The sequence below is a fragment of the Hemicordylus capensis genome, chromosome 3 (genome assembly GCF_027244095.1).
Source record: "Hemicordylus capensis ecotype Gifberg chromosome 3, rHemCap1.1.pri, whole genome shotgun sequence".
NCBI classification, from domain to species: domain Eukaryota; kingdom Metazoa; phylum Chordata; class Lepidosauria; order Squamata; family Cordylidae; genus Hemicordylus; species Hemicordylus capensis.
The window spans coordinates 199,706,557-199,722,729 of NC_069659.1; the positions used below are offsets into that span (position 1 = coordinate 199,706,557).

At 45.8% G+C, this 16,173-nt stretch overlaps 1 protein-coding gene across 1 annotated transcript; it reads right to left on the reverse strand.

Moving 5' to 3' along the window:
* Window positions 1-3,598: 3,598 nt before the first annotated feature.
* On the reverse strand, window positions 3,599-14,877 carry LOC128352302 (dual specificity protein phosphatase 13-like). Its single transcript, XM_053312764.1, has 4 exons — window positions 14,764-14,877; window positions 11,148-11,353; window positions 10,800-11,020; window positions 3,599-5,904 (listed from the first exon to the last, which is right to left on the reverse strand). The coding sequence occupies exons 2-4, from the start codon at window positions 11,303-11,305 to the stop codon at window positions 5,693-5,695; spliced, it is 591 nt and encodes a 196-aa protein (XP_053168739.1). The 5' UTR covers window positions 11,306-11,353; window positions 14,764-14,877; the 3' UTR covers window positions 3,599-5,692.
* Between the last annotated feature and the right edge of the window lie 1,296 nt (window positions 14,878-16,173).

The following is a 16,173-nucleotide window of genomic DNA, read 5'->3' on the forward strand; positions in this document are numbered from 1 at the left end:
GTGCAATCGGCAAGCCTGTCTCAACCCTGGGATTGGATTAGACAAATCCAAGGATCCAGAGGCATCTTGGACACCTTGCCTGGTATCTGGCACCAATGTTCAGCATAACATGTGACAACTGTACCTGTGTACACTGTACACAGACTGTATGAGAATTTAACATAATGTGTGAATAGGGCCTCACCAGAATGTGCCTTAAGATACTTAGAAAAGCAAACTAAACATTTTAAAAGGGCAAATCTTTGTATTGATGTCTTTCACCACTCTGCTTAACTCTCCCATTGAAACAAATGTGACCTATAAGTGTGAGAGAGAGAGAGAGGGAATGGACTTGAGCTAGTGCAGAGCAATGGGCAAGAGACAGAGACCGTAATCCTGTGCACACATACCTCAGAGAAAACCCCACTGAGCAAAGGGGAACTTACCTATGAGTAAACATGCATAGGATTGCTTTGTGAGATCTAAATCAAGAAGTTGCTGGTCTGAATTTCATCTCTTCCATGTACTGAGGTTGAATCTATAGGCAAGATTTCTCCCTCAGCATTAGACTCTTCCCACTTCTAATAGGGAGATAATAATGCTGATCAGTCAGTATCATCCTCATTGTAAGGATGACACTAAGATAATATATGTGAAGTGCTTTGAACACTCAGGCACAATAAAGATGCTGAGTATTATCTTCTATATATTTAATTCTCTTAAACATACCCATCACTAATCCCATGTGTGGCAGCTCTCAAGAGAGTTTGCAAGCAGCTGCCTGGATAGCAACGGGGATGGGACAGGGGAGAAAATGGTGGGGAGCAGGAGGCGGTGGTGGGCCAGGCCGGCTGTCAGGAGGAAGAGGCAGTGGTGGCAGCAGGCCAGCCTGGCCGCCGGGAGCAGGAGGAAGAGGAGGAGGCGGCTGCGGTGGAGACGGGCTGACCCAGCATGGCCGCCAGGAGCAGGAGGCAGAGGTGGGCCAACCCGGTTGTGGGCCAGCCCGGCCAAGAGGAGGAAGGGGTGGTGGCAGTGGGCCAGCCTGTTGGAGATGAACTTCCAGTGCATCGACCTTTTGCACCAACTGTCCTAATGACCACTAGGGGCATTGGGAGTAGAGACAGTGAGTCAGGGTCTCCCTATCTGTCCCTACTCCATGACCCCTGAAATGACTCTGCAGCACTTCCTGTGCTGAGTCACAATCCTTCCTTTCCTCCTAGAGAGCAGATGGAAACATCTCTCTCTCTCTCTCTCCTTACCTATCCATTATGTAGTGCTTTAGATTAGAGATAGGTCTTTCCTGTCTAAGTGTATTTAACCAATAAATGTTTAGTGTTTAGTCACACAAGGATCTCCATGTGTTTTCTCTAAATAGCTGCAATATCCCAACCACCCTCTGCTACCTACTCTGTAACTGGAGTGTGTGCTCATTCCTTAGTGCTCTGCTGTTTTACATATTGCGGGTTAAAATCAGGAGGAAGAGGAGGCGGCGGCTGCAGTGGAGACGGGCTGGCCCAGTGTGGCCGCCAGGAGCAGGAGGCAGAGGCGGGCCAACCCGGCTGTGGGCCAGCCCGGCCAAGAGGAGGAAGGGGTGGTGGCAGTGGGCCAGCCTGGCGGCCAAGAGGAGGCGTCTGCTGCTGCCTGGAGCAGGCGGAGGTGGCAGGCTGGCTTTCTGGCTGGCCCGCCATCCAGAAAGTGCCAGGGGGAGGGAGGGAGAAGAAGCAGACTGGCCGGCCTGCCATCCAGAAAGTACAGGGGTGGGGAGAATTGGGCGGTGGGGGGGGGGGAGAAGAAGCAGGCCGGCCAGCCAGAAAGTTGGACGTGTTGGCGTGGGGGGTGGGGTGGGGACAGGCAGCGGTAGTGCGTGGGCTGGCCAGAGGTGCAGATGCTCTGTGCCCAGCCCAGCTAGTTACTATTAAAACACTATAAAACAGACAAAATTCCATGCCAGTCTCTGACAATAAAAGGCTTTCTGTCTCCTCAGTTCATTTCACTTCATTTTATTTTGATGTCAAACCAAACACAGAAAAAAATCAGTTGAAAACTGTGGCCACAAATACAATGAAAATTCTTTGCAGAATGAAATCATTTCTAATCCAGTTATGAATTCTGTATCCATAATTAAGCAAAGAGAACATTTTGAGGCTGTTCATACAAAGAGCTCTACACAGGCTTGGGCAGGCTTGACCTGGGTAGGGCTGCTTGTAAGAAGCGCCAGGATCAAGGCTGATCCCACTACTGCCCGGGATTTTTACTAGACCGTTTACCAGAGTAAAAGGGCAAAAGCACTGGCAGTGTGGGTGTGTGAGCCGCATGGTCTGGAATCATGCCAGATCGTCTGGGAGAAGGTATATGTTGTCTTGCCTTCCCCCTCCCACCCTCCCCAACACTCTCAAAGGTCATGTGAACAAGCTTTTGGTTTCAGTTCAGGTTTCTGGCTATTTTTACCCAAAAATCAAATTTATACTAGGGATGTGCGTTTCGTTTCGGATACAAAACGTTTTGTGCACAAAACAGGCCATTTCGGCTGTTTTGTAGCCAAAACAAAACACCCAATGCTCAAAACAGAAAATTTTGTAGCCAAAACGAAACGTCCCTGTTTCGGATACAAAACATTTTGTTGTTTCGGCTGTTTTGGAATTCCATTTTGCAATTGCAAAAAGTCTTTCTCCTTTAGTCTCCATTTTGAGTTTTGACATCTGTTTGAATTTCCAGCCCTTCCAGCCCGCAGATTGGCCAGCGAAAGCATTAGCTGATCTGCTGGCAATTGCCTCCTTATTCCTTTTAAGCAAATTTAAGGGTAAATTTTACCCTCACTGGCTAGTGGGGCAGTGTGCATTTACCCTCATTGGCCAGTGGGGCAGTGTGCATTTTATTGTTGTTGTTTCACACTGTTGTGTGTATGTGGATGTGCATGACCTTTGGAAATCTGCCTGATTTTCTTCCAAAGCTCGGCTGTTGTTGATGTGTGATGTTGATGTTATTTGGGGTGGATTTGGGGCAGAAAGGAGGCTTTGGGGGCAGAAGAGTGGTTCAGGTGGTAGTGCCCCAATGGGTGCCTGCTGCCACCCAGATTCCAAAGGAATTGGGGTAAGGGCTTATTTTAAAAGAATTTTTGAAGTTGACATGTCTTTGGGGAAGATTCGGGGTAGAAAGGGGGCCTGAGGGGCAAAACAGTGGGTTGGGTGGCAGTGCCCCAAGGGGTGCCTGCCACAACCCAGATTCCAAAGGAACAGGGCAAAGAGCTGATTTCTTAGGAATTATTGAAGTTTACGCTTCTTTAAGGTCCCCCCCCCCGGAATAATGGAGGTTTCAGCAGTCCCATAACTCCACCTGGGGGGTACTGGGGTGGCTGGGAGCAAGTGGTGGTGTAGTACACATAGGGTGCCAACCAACCCCATGGGTTGCTAACCCATGGGGTGCTGGGTTCTGTTGTTTCTGAGGTGTTCTGAGTGTAGATTATCTGGTAGCATATGAGATTTTCAACGACAAACCATGAATCCACTCTCATATGCTACCAGAGAATCTGAATCTACACTCAAAACATCTCAGAAACAACAGAACCCAGTACCCCATGGGTTAGTAACCCATGTGGGTGGTTGGCACCCTATGTGCGCTATACGACCACTCGCTCTGGGCCACCCTGGTGCCCCCTCAAGTGCAGTTATGGGGCAGGAATTATGGAGGTCCATCATTCCCTATGGGGAAGACCTTTACGGACGCGCAAACTCCATTACATCTTTAAAAATCAGCCCTCTGCCCAATTCCTTTGAAATACTTCTGGCAGCTTCCTTGCCCCCACTGGACACTACCACCCACCCTACTCTGCTCTGGGCCACCCCTTTCCCCCCAACATGAAGCTGTACTTTTGCTGAAACCTCCATTCTTCCCTATGGGAAAAATCCTATACTTCAAAAATTCACCCAAAATCAGCCCTTTGCCCAATTCCTCTGAAACTTGGGTGGTAGTTTCCACCAATCGGGCACTACCACCCCCACCCACTAGTTTTCCCCCGAGGCCATTTTTTAAAATCCAAAATGTTTCAGATTTGGATTTTGCAATTTCGAATAAAAAACAAAATTGGGGTGTTTCGGATTGGCTGATTTCGAACAAAGAACAAAATGGAGGTGTTTTGGATTCGGGCCAAAAACAAAACAGAAAAAAATACAAAATGCGCAACCCTAATTTATACTATGTAAAACTATTACTTTTTGTTTGATATGGAACTTTACCTAATCAGCTAAGGAAGTTGTAGTTCAGTCCCATCATCTGAATTCTTTATGGCAGGGGTTCTCAAACAATTTGATACTGTGGCCTTCTAAAATAATATATAAGGTTGCATGCCCCCCTGCCGCGATTAACTGATTTGATTAGATAGAGATAAAGCACAATTTTCTTTTCAATTAGAAGGATGAGCTTGCTCTCCCCTACTTTGTTTTTTGAAAACTGGGCTTTATGTTTGAGACTGTTGTTCTAATTTCAGGTTGCAAGTTTATTCTTTATCAATTCAATATTTGCTCTTTATAGTAGTAACTGCTGAAAACTCTGATTCACACAAGTAGGATGCTGCAAATAGAATTGGTATTTCAATAGCTTTGTCGACTAATTATTTGTATTAAACAAATAATTAAACTACAAAGAACTAAATTGTTAACCCCTGCTAACTTGGCAAAGAGGCACCTTTTAATGTGGTGATTCTCTTTATTTGCAGGGGGAGAATAACTAGCCCTATCTACCCCAGCACAGTACCTCCAGTGACTGTTGCTGGTGTCGATCTTATGTTTCTTTTTAGATTGTGAGCCCTTTGGGGACAGGGAGCCATCTTATTTATTTATTATTTCTCTGTGTAAACCGCCCTGAGCCATTTTTGAAAGAGTGGTATAGAAATCAAATTAATAACAACAACAAAATACAAAGATCTACAAATTGAAATTGAAAGGCTGTGGCAGAAAAAGACTAAAATAATCCCAGTGGTAATTGGTGCCCTGGGTGCAGTTCCAAAAGACCTTGAAGAGGAGCCCCTGGTGGTGCAGTGGTAAAACTGCCGCCCTGTAACCAGAAGGTTACAAGTTCGATCCTGACCAGGGGCTCAAGGTTGACTCAGCCTTCCATCCTTCCGAGGTCGGTAAAATGAGTACCCAGAATGTTGGGGGCAATATGCTAAATCATTGTAAACTGCTTAGAGAGCTCCGGCTATAGAGCGGTATATAAATGTAAGTGCTATTGCTATTGCTAAGAGCACCTCAACACCATAGGGGCCACAGAAATCACCATCAGCCAATTACAAAGAGCAACTTTACTGGGAACAGCCTATATTCTGCGACGATATCTATAACAATTGACAATAAAATTCAGCCATCCCAGGTCCTTGGGAAGGACTCAATGTCTGGATAAAACAAACCAGTCAATAACACCTGTCTGGCTGTGTAAGTAAATAAATAAATAAATTCCAAAAGACATCATCAAGAACTTAAAGCGGTCCTAAAGAGCTGCTTCAATGTCTCCAAGACATCAGGAGGCAGACAGGAACCAACAACCACCACAAAGCTTATCTGCCAGTCACCAAGCTGAGCACAGGCACAGCAGCAGCAGCAGCCATATGGGATAGTCCAGATGCAGAAGTTCTGGTTTTGCTGTTTAAATTATTATTTCATATCGATGAAATGGTGCTAGAGCAATCCTGTCTTTGCAATGTTGTTTCACAACCTCTTTCTCAGAGGTCTGGGGCAGCTTTTCTTTCACTATTTAATTTGATGTCCAGGACACGGAGCTGGCTGAGGAACCCTGTGTTTGGGCAGATGCCTCGGTGTGAATCCACTGTTTTTAAGGCCTCCACAAGTGTCAAGTTTTCATAGATCATCAAATAAGCCAGAACTAAGGTGGCTGAGCGGCTTAATCCCATAGCACAGTGGACAAACATCTTGCCTGCAGAGAAATAAGAAGAGAGCAGAGAAATAACATGAGAGCAGCACTGAAAGGACATGGAGAGCAGTGTTCCCTCTATGGTGTGCGCACATGCACGTGCTCATACGTTTTTTCATATCCACTCAGTTAATTTTAGATACTGCTCAGGTTGAATCGGGAAGGCCCCATTCTGAAAGCACATGTGCACATACTGCCTTGATACTGCTGCCCAGAAGAAAACTCATTCCGCATACAGATGAAAAAAATGAGAGAGAATTCTGATGGAGAGCGCACCAAATTAGCCATTCTGCTTTTATAAATAACCATATGCTTTATGTTATTTCTTTAAGTGCTATAAGCACACAGTAGGAATGTGCACAAAACAGATTTTGTGTTTTGTTTCGAGCTCGAAACAAAACAGTTGGCCGAAATGTTTAATCAAAACAGCAGTTGAACTAGTTGTTTTGATGAACCAAAACTCAAAACATTTCGAGTGTTTCAGCCATAGGGAAGTAGCTAGTAGCACTCATCATATCCTACCACACAACCCACTTTGGTGTCCCTAGGAGCTACCCATGGGGAACAATGGGGTGTTTCAAGTTTCCCCATTGTTCCTTATGGATGGAACAAGCTGCACTCGTAGAGTGCACACAAGCTTTGCTTTGAAATTTGCAATGTATTTTGCAACCCTGCCTTGAAGTACACTGCAGAAGTACACCGTAAAAGGGAATCTGTCCCTCCCAACATAAAACACACATTTAGAACAGTCCAAAAAGGTCAAAAAAGAATCACTAACCCAGAATCCACTGCCAGTCAGAGTGCCTGTGCTGCAGTAACATCATTGGCATAAGTTGCTCACACACACACAATGATGACTCCTTATTTCCTAGTATTGTAACAGCTGCCACAGCATGCATAGACATAAACTAGAGCAACTTCCTCATTTTGGCTCCCCACACTCTTCCCCAGCCAATGGGAGCAAAGTTGCCCCTGATAACACTTATTTTGTATGATAACAAGCCAACCAAGAAGCAAGGAGATCACAAGCCAATTGTAAGCCAGTGCCAGAAAATCAACAAGCAAGAGAAAAACAGGCCTCCAAAATGCCGCTCAAAACATCTAAATGTTTTGATCTGAAACGGGACTCTTTTGTTCTGAGTTCGAAACAGGCCCTTTATTTAAATAATGTTTTGTTTTGAGCATGAGACACTTGAAACGGTCTGTTTCCATGTCGAAATATTTTTCACATCCCTAGCACATACTGCACGGTAACTTCTGATTGCATTTGCATGGAATGTTAGATGTAGATTTAATGCTAACCTAGTTGCTGGAAATTAGAATATAGTGGCTAAGACAGTGGGCTGGGAATCCCCTTTCAAATCTAACCTCAGTCAGGAACTTACTAGGTGGCCTCTGGCAAGCGCCTGTTCTCCTTGTCTAACAATGCCTCAACCTGCAATAAAGGGATTATAATACTGGTCTAATTTACAGAGCTATTGTGTGGATTGCTGAAATAATGTGTGCAAACCTTTTTGAATGGTTGAAACATGCTATATAAATAATAAATGTCTCTAATGCTATAGGATTCACACTGAATCAGTGGTAATTGCATATTAAATGCAAGTTTTTAATGCAAGAAGAAGGGCTCACAGCTAATTCCCCTCACCCCCTTTCCTGGTAAAAGATATGATAACAAGCCTGTGTGAACAGTTTAGAAATATCATCTTATGTCCTTGGTTCCCTCTACTCCAGAGTATAGGGAAAGACATGTTGGAGATCCAGCTCCAGGGTGTTTTCCAGATTACACACTGGAACATACTCACACTGTATCCTCGAAGTGCCCCTCCATATTGCCTGTGTTTCCACATCGGTGTTGCTGCGTTGTTAAGTAGGGTGTGCTCACATTTCCCATGCATTGATTCGAATGTTAATGATGTGTTTTTGCTCTACAGTGTTGTAAATGCGCTGCAGGAAAGTAGCTGTATTTTTCCATTGTAGGGAGCCTTGCCCTGCATTTTATTCATTGTAGTATTTTGCAGCCTGGACAGTTCTTTGCACCCTCTCACGTCAGGGAGAGAAACAGGCAAGGAGAAATCTCGGCACCCCACACCTCCCTCCTCCTCCGCTTGCTCCCAACATAACTGGAGCTTCTCAGCACAGGAGGGGGAGCGGGGGGAGGAGATTGAAGGGGTTTATTATTATTGTTGTTGTTGTTCCATCAGGGTTCTTTTGTGCATTCCCCTTTTAATTTGCTACTTTGGCCAGAGACTCATACTAGTGCAGCTGAGCAGATCCAAGCCTTTCCCGTGTACTTTTTACTGAAGAGGAAGGCCATTGAACTAAATCATTTACTTCTGTGCAATCCCACTTGCTTGAGCTTCCCCATCTCTCAACTTTTAAAAAGGCAGCTAATTCCCCTCACATTTGCTGGCTGCCGCAAATGCATTTCATGGACACTCACCTCTTTACTTGTAAAGGAGAATCCTCACCAGATTCCCTGCCTAAACCGCCAAACTGGTTCAGTCAAATGGACTGGACCGGACCAGCTGGTCTGTTTGACTGAACTTAAAACCACGATTTCTGGTTCATGCACACCCCTACTCAGAGGGCTCTTGCATAGCAAGAGGCAAGCTTAGATCATGGGAACTAAGGAGAAGGGATGGGACCCAACCAAACCATGATACAGTGAAACAAACCAAGAATTGGTGATTGTGGGCCAATCCAGGTTTGTTAAATAAACCTTAGTTAAATTAAACCATGATTCCACATGATGTCTAAATCTGCCCAATGCCTTAGGTTATCAGGAAAGAGACTAGGACATCTGTGGAGCTATATGGAATTTTAACCTTGGTTAATGGAGTCAGAGGCAATTCATTAGAATCCATATTCAAACCCATGGACAAAGTCCCTCATATCTGGTTAATAGTTAATATGCTATTTTTATTATCCATACTTTCTCCATAGTATCCACATTAAGGAATGTATCAGTTAATATGACATCAACATAGTTCCCACGAACAAGGAAAACCCATTGTAGTTACTCCTCCATGAATGTAGCCTTTGGGAACTGATGGCAGAAATCAAGCACCAAGCAATGTCATTCACTTCACTATATTAGGATTTCCTTCTTTTGTAACATATAGGCAACAGCAAATGTAACTTCTATAAAACAACCCAATAAAAGCATCTCAGCTATAAAGTTCATGGAAGGAGTGCCAGTTATTTCTTAGGACATGTGAGCGCTTCTGGCTTCCTCAACTACATTTTTGTTTGTCTTCCTTCCTTTCTGTTCTGTATCTTACTGGACAGTGAACCCTTCAACCTGGGATAGTGTCACTTTTGTGTGGTATGGTATCATGTATTGTTGCTATTATATAGTATTGCTCATCATGGTTTTGTCTCAAGGGATGGAGGATTTGAACCCCAAACCTCATGGTCTGACCCTGGGGCCTAGCCAACTGAGCCACCTGTGACTGTTACACAGGCCTCACTCAGAACCCTCTTAAGGTGCAGAAGGGTTCACATGTATTCATGATTAAGCAACCAAAGGCAGGAAACTTTAATTGGTGGTGTCAGGTCATTTTCCTGGTGCATTCCAGAGTGGGGGTGGGGTGGGGGGGTGGGGGGGGGAGAGAACTGGCAGAAGCTGGCTGCCAGGAATGTTATCAGTGGTACAAGTGCCGCTGAAACTGCCTTTGCCTGCAGAGGTACAGTTTAAAAAGTTAAAGGATGAGTGGGGAAATCACCCCCCACCCCACACACACACAACCAACAAGAGTGAGCCTCCCCGCTCAAAACTCCTTGGACATTTTGAAGCAAGCAAGCAAATTATTAATTAATTAATTATTATTATTTACATTTTCTATCCCGCTCTTCCTCCAAGGAGCCCAGAATGGTGTACTACATACTTCGGTTTCTCCTCACAACAACCCTGTGAAGTAGGTTAGGCTGAGAGCGAAGTGACTGGCCCAGAGTCACCCAGCTAGTTTCATGGCTGAATGGGGATTTGAATTCGGGTCTCCCCAGTCCTAGTCCTGCACTCTAACCACTAGCAGGCTAGTTAACATTTTTTGTCTTAGTACAAGACTGATGTAGGGGCTTGGCTGCATTATCTTGAGCTTTTCTATCTTGAAGCCACACTCTCTTGCGGGGTCCTAAAGAGCACCTCTTCTCTTCTCTGCCAAAATTGCAGGCGCCAGCCCAAGCACAAGAAAGTTTGCCCTTTCCATCCTTCCTCGGTTTCCATGCTTCTAATTTCCTCCCACATCTCCCTTTCCTATTCCTTCCCGTAATATGCAGCATTTTCACTGGCCCTGCACCAGGGGGCACAGCTATAACTGGAGACAAGTTTTCCTGGGTCCCTGAGGGAGAGAGGGCCTGTCAGTTGAGCAACAGCTTGCTCTTTACTCTCTCCCTCCTGCCTCTCTGAAGAAGAAGGTGGGAGCTGGGGCACTGGCCATCTTCCCTTTTTGTCTCAGGGCCCAATCCAACCTTGCTATGCCCCTACCCGGCACCTGTGACTTTAATAGCAGCCAGACACTGAGAAATTAAGTAGGTGACACTTTTCACACCACTTACCTGCTTGCCAGGGAAAGCTCCACCTCTTTGATTTTTGCATATTAAGCTGCTTTTAAAGGAGCTGGACTAGTAAAGGGTGGTGACAATGCTATATGCTTCCCCTGCCTCCTCTTTGCTGGGGAAGTGCGACAGGGAAACCTCAGCCTTGGGCAAGAAGGACCAACTAAGCAAAGCACCTTTACTGAGCTTTAAGCCCATTGCTAAATATGGCGAGATTAAAGTGTAACTTAAATGCTTTGCTGCATCAGAATTTGAATAGCGGCTTTAGGCACACACAGCAGGCAACTGAATGCTATTCCCGTTTCCAATGTAGTTCCACCTTCTACCCAGACTCTTACCTCCACCAGTGTTTAAGGCTTTGTGTATGACATCAGCAGCCTCATTAAAAAAGATGCTTATATCAAAGGAGGTGTCATCAAATGCTTGCACCCCATAGTACTGAATTGGCTGGTCTCTGTAATATCGAGCTCCTGTATTGATGTTGTATGGCCCATCTGCCGCATTGAGGATGTGAGTAATGCCAAGGCTCTGAAGAATCGTTTTCCTTCTAGCAGCCCATCTGTCAAAAGAGAATGAAGGTTACTGCTGCCACTACACATTAAAATGGATCTCTTTGGCAGGCCTCTTGGGAGACATGGTGGATCCCAGAAAAGGCAGAAAGTAACCCCCACCACACATTTCCTTACGCATCTCCAAGGTAGAGGTTTGGCCACACTTGGTCCACATGATTGTCAGAACCTCCTCTGTTCCATACCAGCCTCTGCAGCTCAGAGAGTGCTGGTGTCTCATAAGGCTTTTTGCTTTCTGGGTTGTTCTTGGAGCAAAAACCCCCAGCATGGGACATTCCTGTCTGTTGCTTTCATGCACTTTAGGTGTATTGAAAATGGCTTTTCTGGAAATGAGAGAGAGAGAGAGACTTTTTGTATATAAAAAGTGAACATAATTAAAGCACAAGACTCCAGGAGAACCAATAAGGCTGGGAGATGGCAGGAGAAAGGTTAACCTGTTTTTAGCTCTCTGCTACTGCCAATCTCAATGACACTCAACACAAACTCACAAGGGTTGCAACTGCACCCTTGCACCCACCTCTGGTTTATTCCTACTGTTTGCCTCCTGAAGTGGGCCTATGCTTTTATCCCATGACTGCTAAGTTTACTTTTGAGCCTTTGGTGAGGGACTTCACTGAAAGCTTTTTGGAAGTCCGAGTATATAATGAGGCGGGCTCACCGATTGGGTCTCACCAATTGGTGAGACCCGCCTCCAGACGGTTTGCAGGACACCATGTCTCTCCCTGCAGACAATCATTAGCCTTTCCCTGGGCGGCCAGATTGGCCACCCACACGACTGCCTGCTCCGTCGCAGAGCCGGCAGGGGCTTGAGAGCTCGGGGGCCATGTGGCTTCCGGGAGTTCCAGCATGCTCTGCGCAAGCGCGCAGAGCATGCTGAAAAGACCTCCAAGCCGGGAGGCTGCTTTTTAGCCTCCTGGTTGGGGGTCTCCTCGTGCGTTGCCGTGGCATGGAGCCAAGCCACAGCAACACACGACCGCATAGCCCAGGTTAGCGGAGCACTTGCTCCACTAACCTGGGCTAAGGGGAGGGCTTCCTAAGTGGGTAACCCGTCTGCCAGTCCAGTGTTCCTCATGGTCTGCTAAAATCAGGCTAGGCTCCCCTAGCCCAGTTTTAGCTGATCATGAGAATAGCCTCAATGTCTTCTGGGTTACCTGGATCGATAATCCCCATGAATTTTAAAAGGTTTGTGAGGTAAAACTTTGTAGAAGTCATATCAATACTTCCTCAGCAAGGCTTTCCCCCCGCGCCCCCATATTTAAGAAGTCTAGCTTTTATAATGTTCTCCATTAATTTCCAGCAACAGAATTTAGGTTTATGGGCCAGTAATGTTCTTGCTACCTTGCTCCTTGAGGACGATTGTATTATTATATCCAGTAATCTTTTATGTTTTGTTTAGAAGTTTGTCCCAGTGGGGATCCTGTAGAGAGCGTGGGTGAGTGAGTGGAGTCAGAAAGGAAAAGGAAGGGAAAGGAGAAAATGGAGTTGTTTCTGAATAAACTCTTAGTTAAATCTACATAAGATTACTTTGTGTCTGTGAGGGAAGCAGCTATAAAACAAGAACCTTTTAAAGAAAATTGCTAACGTTCTGGCTAATTTCTGATCATCTGGTTGGGAGGTTGATTTTAGCAACATGAAGGCTTTCTAAAGCAACATGATTTCCTCCTTACCTTTTGAGCTGCTTAGATGAAAGAGGTTTGGGGGGCATTTAGGATTGGCTCACAAGCAATGAGTTAAGATGCCCATCCTAAGGTGGGGAAATAATATGGAATTCTAATTGAGGGATGGGTTGTCTTGACAGAGAGTTTGTTTCCCTTTACTGTAAATCAACACAAGCCATACTACAGTTGGCAGAAGCACAGCTGGTACACTTGGGCTTAAGTAATTAAAAGCGTTTGTCAGGCTGCCAGGGGACGAGGTAAGCTCCTGGCCCTTCTTGCACCCCATAATGCCTGGGTAGGCACAGAAAAGGTCAGCCTCAGGAACAGCAGGAGGAGGAGGTAAGTTTGTCGCCTGAATCCACCTGAATCTTCCTCCTGGCTTGCTGCATTTAGCTGGTTTCCTCTCCTGCGGAATTCCTGGCTCCCATACTCAGAAGCAGCCCCTCATCAGGGATGTGCACGGAACCAGCAGGGACCAGTTCAACGGCGGGTGTGTGTGTGTGGCTTTAAGGGATGAGGGGGGGGCACTTCCCCTCCCTGCCGCACAAGTCCTTAAAAGCCCATTGGGGCAGCAGCGTACCTCTCTGCTGCCCCGTGCCGCCATTTACCGGATGTAGCCGGAAGTAGGAAGTACAACTGTGTGTGTCACTCACATGCATGCACATTGCACACATACATGCGATGCACACAATCGCACTTCATACTTCCAGCTACATCCCATAAATGGCAGCACGGGGCAGCAGGAAGTTACACTGCTGCCTCGACGGGTTGTTAAGTACTCGCGTGCTGGCAGGGACTGGGTAAATGCCTCTGAACCGGATCACGTACATCCCTACCCCTCATCATTGGGTTCTTTGAACCCATTTTCCCACTGGTGGCTCCACCCCTTCCTACATGGTTTTCTCGGAGCTGATATTGGGGGATAATTTCTTAGAAAGTCTGCTGAGAAGACAGCAGTTTCCTGAGTTTTCCAGGAAATGTCATTAAAAAGATCACTGATGAAATCAGACCTCTGTAAAGTCATGAAATTCTCATGCTAGCCTTCCAGAGTGGGAATGCATCTTTTGGGAATGTATTTGGTTTGGATTTTAATATTGGAGGGGCATGAATAAGTTTCCACATTATTCCACTAAATATAGGCACCAAACATAATATTACAGTATATGTAATATTTAGGACACTTCCTCTTGGGATCAGTTAAGCAATTTTATTTTTGCAGTCTCCAAGCAGGAAATGGTGCTGCAACAAGGTGGTGGTGGTGAAACTTGTGAGGAACATAGTTGCCTGCCCCCATTCTAGATACTGTTAATTGAAGGGCCTGGAGCAGGGGAAAACTGTTCTGAAAGAGTTTTCAAGTTTGCAGTCTCTTCATTTGTTATCTAGCAATCAACAGAGTCCTCCTCTCAGTTTATTTCTGTGAAACAAAGAGCAGAGGCTGCAATCAGGAAAACATCTGCTGACGGGGATAGGTGGTGTTTCTAGGCCTACTGCCTTTTCAGGTCAGATATCCACAGAGCAAATCCCTGGAACAATAAACTTCAGGAACAGCAAACCACATATTTGCTACATGCCTAAATGAAACAAGTCTGCAGGAGGAGGGTGGACAAATTTGGATGGGGATGAAAATATTACATGATACTTAGTGCCAGCCATATGTAAAGAGGGAGATCTGTAATTAGATCTCCAGCCACTTAAAAAAATAAATCAAAACATAGCAGGGCGGGCAGGTAGAGGTTCAGAATTTGATCAGAGTAGCTGTTTAAACCTCCTCCTGGGTCATTTCCCCAGTCTAAACTGTCCCCTTCAATCTGCATGTGGGAACAAAATATTGGTACACATACACTTCCTGTTTTGCTGCCTGCCTGGGTGTGCGCAAAAAGGCGGGGAGGGGGATAGAGCAAAGGGGCTGTCAAAAACCTGACAAAAGGCCACAAAGCAGGACTGGTGAACTACACAAAACTTGGTGAATCACAGCTTGTATAGGCCTGCTTGAAGGGAATGAAAGCCGGCAAGAGCAAACAAGGGTTTACTTTGCTTTTCAAATTGCTGTTATTACAGGGGGAAAGAGTTTTTACCTTTGCACCTGGTACCTTTTGGGTATGTAATATTCTGTCTTCTGTAAGGTCCTTGTAGTCTCTGTTCTGCTTCCCTGTCTCAGTTCTGGGTAACGGAGCCTGTCCCCAGTTGCCTTTTCCTTGGTTTCTTTTCTTAGTCACTGATATTCAACCCACTGTTGGCTTTGGATAAACAGCATGTCTCCTCTGTGAGCTTGTGGATTAAGTTGCTGATACTCAGTTATTTGAAGTGCTTGTGGTTTTCTAAGCTTTGCTACTAGCAGTGTGGGCTGTTCTCCATCCTGTAATTAGTGGGGAGGGCGGGGGAGGAGAGAGCATAAGAACACCTTCCAGAGAGCTGCAGGAGTTTCAGTCTGACCACAGCTCCAGACAACTACAGATTATGACAAATTCAGCCTAGGAGAAGGCTTTAAATGCAGGCATTCCCCAGTGCTAGAGATTTATAGCCAGAGCAGGATTGACCAGCCGTTCAACATTAGGGCTTGTGGATCTCGGTGTAGGTGAAGCTACTTCAGCAAGCGTCTTGTCATGACACAGTGCTTCAGAGGGTTGAAAAACAGCTCTTGCCAACATTCTTTCATCTCCGCTGATATTAAAAATGCTGGAGATATTAAATATAGATGTCACATTGGTTGGTGTGGTATACTTTTCCTGGCACACTTGAAAACAGGTGTGGTGGGACGGGTGAGGGAAGGTTCAGACTTGAAATGTGGGATTGTGTCCAGCTCATGTGAATATTTCAGTAGTCAAAGAGCAAATCACATCCTATGCCCCCGTGGTCTCTGTGTACCTGGGACAGTTCTTGGGATGCCAGGTAGGGTAGGGAGTCTTCCCACTCCCAGCTCTGGCCTCCTTCATGCTGCCACTTGTGTGGGCAGGCAAGAAGGGCCGCCGCTCAACTGCCACGAAGGCAGGTGAGCGCCTGCCTTCCCTGCAGTGCTCCAGAGCGGTGGCCGGGATGTTGTATGTACGACCACAGAATGGGTGGGCAGGGTGGTATGTCTAATCTCTAGAAGAGCACTTCCTTTTGCCAGTCCCACATTTCTGATCACCATCATTTCCTCCTTTTTCAAATTTTATGTTTAATTGAAGTGATCACCAGTGGAGAGGGGGTGGAGATAAACTGATATAGTGCAAAATGATTATTTGGACCAGTAGTGGGCATTAAGTTCAGGGGCAACTGGAAGCTCCAAGACTTCTCTGAAGTCGCTGTCCAGACACAGGGGCTTTCTTCTCCCTCTCTTCCCTTCCAGTCAATACTGCATATCCGATTGGCTAGCTGAGTGGGAGCATGGGCATGCCATTTTAAATCTCTCTCTCTTCAGGGGTGCAGGACTGCTTTTACTTTCTCTCCCATTAATTTATCTTCCCCCCCAAATTAAATTTTCTTCCCCCACAAATCAGCCTCTC